General features: G+C 33.3%; 1 protein-coding gene across 2 annotated transcripts; it reads left to right on the plus strand.

Annotated features, from left to right (window-relative positions):
• Nucleotides 1-478: 478 nt before the first annotated feature.
• Nucleotides 479-4152, plus strand: LOC120070572 (isoaspartyl peptidase/L-asparaginase). Of its 2 annotated transcripts, none has more exons than XM_039022364.1 (4): nucleotides 479-830; nucleotides 2367-2597; nucleotides 2767-2811; nucleotides 3442-4152. In XM_039022364.1, exons 1-4 carry the CDS (start codon nucleotides 669-671, stop codon nucleotides 3919-3921), a joined length of 918 nt encoding a protein of 305 aa, XP_038878292.1. In that variant the 5' UTR covers nucleotides 479-668; the 3' UTR covers nucleotides 3922-4152. The 2 variants fall into 2 exon arrangements, with proteins under 2 accessions (XP_038878292.1, XP_038878291.1); XM_039022363.1 differs by having other exon boundaries at nucleotides 480-830; nucleotides 2725-2811.
• The last annotated feature ends 550 nt before the right edge of the window (nucleotides 4153-4702 follow it).

Consider the following 4702-nt stretch of genomic DNA (forward strand, 5'->3'; position numbering starts at 1 on the left):
AATATTAATGGCTATCACTGATAGACTTTAATTTGCTATTTATATTTATTATTTGTTATAATAATCAAACTTGATGATTGGCTTGTTGGTGTAGTCACTTATGAATGGAGTACTTTCCAGTCCTCGGTACAAAACTCAGCCTCATAATTCTTGTGAAAAAAAGAAGAAGGAAATGAAAGAAAATAAAAAATAAAGCAAAAAATCGGATAAAGGAAGACTACAAAAAATGTATAACAAGATAACAAAAGAGAGGGCAAAATTGGAAATTAAATAAAAATTCATTGACTAGTCAATTTATCTATATTTATAAATATTTTAAATATGTAACATATTTTTAGATTTTTTCTTTTATTCTAATCTATCTTACAAATATCCAAAATTTTATATACTAATTTAAATTTATTTTTAAATTTTTTTCCAGAATTATCTATTAAAATCGAAATTTTAGGGATATTTCTATCAAAATTTCCATAAAATTGAGACAAACTTCATATTTCGATCGAGCCAAACAGAAATGACAGTAAAACGTTGAATAGCAGTACACTATAAAATTTCCTGACCGAAGCAGAATGGAGAAGTTGCACCAACTCCGCTACTAAATTCACAATCCTTCTCCATTAATACACTCTCGCCAATCGCCGGCGAATGACCTGGATAATCCTTTAGCGATGGGATGGGCAATAGCTCTTCACGGCGGCGCCGGCGACATCCCCCACTCATTGCCACCTGAACGCCGCCAACCGCGCGAGGAAACCCTCCGCCGTTGCCTGCAGATCGGCGTTCAAGCTCTCAAATCCCAGAAGCCTCCTTTGGATGTAGTTGAACTCGTGGTGAGAAATTTTTACCTTTTTTTTTTTTTTTTTCTTTCACTCTGTCTTGATATGACTTTTAGTTCCATGAGTTTTAGAATCTAATGATTTAGTTTAGTGTGTGTAATCTTCAAGTTTGTACTGAATTTGTTTACTGGTTTTAGTATGTAATGATATAGTTCAAGATGCAGTTTAAATTTATAATGATTTAGTCTCTAATGTGAGAAAATTTGATTAGGTGTAATGGAGTTTCGTAATTAGATTGATGGATGAATTGCTTAGAGACCTAATAAAGTTTTCATGGATTTTAATCCGGGGATTAAATTCTTATCTTCCTGAGGATTAAATCAATATAAATATTAAATCACAATGACTTTCTTTTCTGTCTCCCTTTCTTTCTACTTGCTGAAACGCAGCTAATCTGGGTCCTTGCTTTTCTGCTAATGGGAGGTTGCGTGTGCTTTCATTTGGTTTATTAAGTACTTTCTTGTGATGATTCCCTTACTGATAAGTTAATGGCTTTGGGGATTTGAGTTTTGATGTTATATACAAATTATGCCCTTTTAAATTTTAAGGCTAAATGCACTTTTGGTCCCTGAGGTTTAGAGTAAGTGTCTATTTGGTCCTTAAGATTTCAAAACATACATTTTAGTCCTTGGGGTTTGAAAAATGGTCCTTGAGTTAATTTGACCGTTAGTTAACTAATGTAAATTTGACGTGCCAAGTTGAGATGACATATTTTAAATAAGGTGGATAACTTTCCTAAGTTTATATTATTTTTAGGTCACATGGATTTTTTAAGTATTTTTTTCCCTCTCCGCCCTAAAAATTTTGACAAAAATATATTTTCAGCTCATTCGTTGATGGCTGTTAAGCATGGAAATGGATCATTGATGGAAATTGGAGAACTTATTGTTAGCAATTTCTTAGGGGGTGTTTGTCCTATGGATTAATCAGTCATCAGTTGTGATAGTTACAAAAATTTGAATTGTGTTAGTTCTGGGAATATATTATTTGTAAAAGACAATATAGACTTAGGTGAGTTTCATAAGTTTATATTTGATGGTCTAGAAAGATCATATGAACTAAGGATAATATCTTTTATTTTAGTGACCTTTAGCTTTAGTTTACATAACTTGAAATTTATGTTATATGTGGGATCAGCAGTCTCTATAGTTGTAAATAAGTAAACCTATATGTACTAACATAAGTTTTAATCAACTCTCTAGATTACACAAATTTAATTTGTGAGTCAAACATGTCCTGATAATTTAAAACTCATTTGATGGTTTAGATTATCTAAACTTAGGGTGAACATCTTCTGTTCTAATCACTTTTACTTTCAAGTCTGACCCTTTTGTTTGAACATTTTGTTTGGTAACCCGAATTCATAGTTGTTGCCCCTAATCAAGATCTAATAAGTTTCATTGTAGTATAAATCATTTTGACTAGATAATCAGTTCTTTCTTATCCATGGCTTCTTCTCCTTGTTAAGATGATTAGTTTTTTTTTTTTTTTTNNNNTTTTTTTTTTTTTTTTTTTTTTTTTCTTGTACAGGTACGAGAACTCGAAAACTGTCCACATTTCAATGCAGGTAGGGGATCTGTCTTAACAACCAAGGGAACCATCGAAATGGAAGCTAGCATCATGGACAGTACGAAGAGATGTGGAGCTGTTTCTGGGCTCACCACTGTTGTTAATCCCATATCTTTAGCTAGACTTGTTATGGAGAAAACTCCTCATATATATCTAGCATTTGATGGAGCTGAGGCTTTTGCAAGGGAACAAGTAAGCAATTTCTATCCCTCTTCCTATGTAGCTGCAGAATCAATCCTCTCTTTACATATTATTTTGGCACTAATACAGATAGATTCATTGTGATTCATGACTCTTTTATTTCTCAAAAAATGTCGAGGGAGTGGAGACCACTAATTCAAGCCACTTTATCACACCACAGAACATTGAAAGGCTAAAACAAGCTAAAGAGGCAAACAGAGTGCAGGTTTTCTGCTTACCTTTTATCCCAATACATGAATTAACTGCTCTCTTTGTCTCTGAACTTACCTGCATATTATATTGTTAAGCTAGAATTATGTCAACGTCTAGGCATTTTCACAATATGTTAAATATTGATGTTGATAAAAATGTCGAGATTTTAATATTATAAAAATTAAGAGGAAATATCAATAAAATGTCAGTGTTAGATGGATATTTCTAAGGAATTTATAAAAGAAAATGTGCGAGTTAGAGAAATTGGTAATCCACGGTTTTTAAAATAAGTTAAAAGTTCTTAATGTCGTTTAATCTTGTTTAAATTTTTAATATTTTGTTGGTGCGTAAGGTATAACAGAAATATTGATTCACCATATACGTCGATGTTGAACCTATAAATATATGACAATGTTGATGAAAATATTGATATGTTGACGAAAATTTCATGCCTCGGTTGCTAAAACTCTTCATAGATCAGAAGTTTCTGATTATATATATAGGTTATAGATCTAGCTGTGCATCCAATAAGGTTGAAAAAGACGCATTACGGAGTGTTTTTTTTATAGCATCTGGCGTTTTTTATTTTTTATGGTACTTTCTTGTCTGCACAGTGATAGCCCTCTGTTTTGAACCCTTGTAGATTGATTATACGCAACCACTTCCACAAGCCACAGAACAAGAAACTGAGAACGCAAATGGTGATAGTCAAATAGGGACTGTTGGATGTGTAGCTGTTGATAACCACGGGAATTTAGCTTCTGCAACTTCCACTGGTGGATTAGTGAACAAAATGGTTGGTAGGATTGGCGACACTCCATTAATAGGGGCTGGGACATATGCTAACCATCTTTGTGCAATTTCTGCAACTGGAAAGGGCGAAGCCATCATACGCGGTACCGTGGCGAGGGATGTTGCAGCTCTAATGGAGTTCAAGGGCCTGTCTCTTGAAGAAGCAACAGCCTACGTTGTTGAAAGTGTTCCCAAAGGCAATGTCGGTTTGGTTGCTGTATCCGCCTCAGGTGAAGTTGCCATACCTTACAATACGACCGGAATGTTTCGAGCTTGTGCAACTGAAGATGGTTACTCTGAGATTGCCATATGGTCTTCTAAAAATGACTGAATGAATATTGTGACAAATCCAGAGCTGAAATTTGGTTCTATTCTGATGTTTTGATGGTTGGTGTCTCTCAGCTTTTGTTGTTTTTCCTAAATATTAAGAATAGTCTTCCAAATGTTCTTCCATTTCATGTATTTGGTTCAATTTCAATGGCAAGATATTCTCAATTATTAGTTAAACATAAGTACAAGATATTTTCTCCTCCCTACATATATACTTAAAATTTTCTACCCACCTCATTCTTCTTCATTTTCTTTCTGAGCTTCAATCATACACTAGGTTTTGATGAAAGTAAGCATTCAATTTACTAATAAATTTACTATTTTGAAGTGTGCTTGAAAAGAGATTTTCAATGCATTATGAGGACAAAAGAAGATTGAGAAAAAAATGTTGTGATGAAGATACAAATGAGTAGACTACAACATGTGGTATCCAATTTTCTTTTCGAAGCTTTTTTTTTTCTTTTTTTCTCCCTCTATTTCCATTGAGTTATTGAAAAAGTTATTAAAATAATTATTGTTCTTAAGTTGATTTATGGTGATAAACGAGTGTCACGTCTGCCGAAGAATTTAACAATTTTTCCATTCGTTTGCTGCCTTTTTTCATCAGCTTTCAGGTTCTACTATTTGGTTGTTAAATTTGTGTTTTCTCTTTCATGGTTGTTATGTTGGACCATTGATGTTACGTCATGTTGCATTTTATATGTTAATAAATAGCGCTACACGACGAGTTATACCAGTCGTGGAAGGCCGATCGTTTTATTACATTTCTTCTATCGTTTATT

The sequence above is a fragment of the Benincasa hispida genome, chromosome 2 (assembly GCF_009727055.1).
Source record: "Benincasa hispida cultivar B227 chromosome 2, ASM972705v1, whole genome shotgun sequence".
NCBI classification, from domain to species: Eukaryota; Viridiplantae; Streptophyta; class Magnoliopsida; order Cucurbitales; family Cucurbitaceae; genus Benincasa; species Benincasa hispida.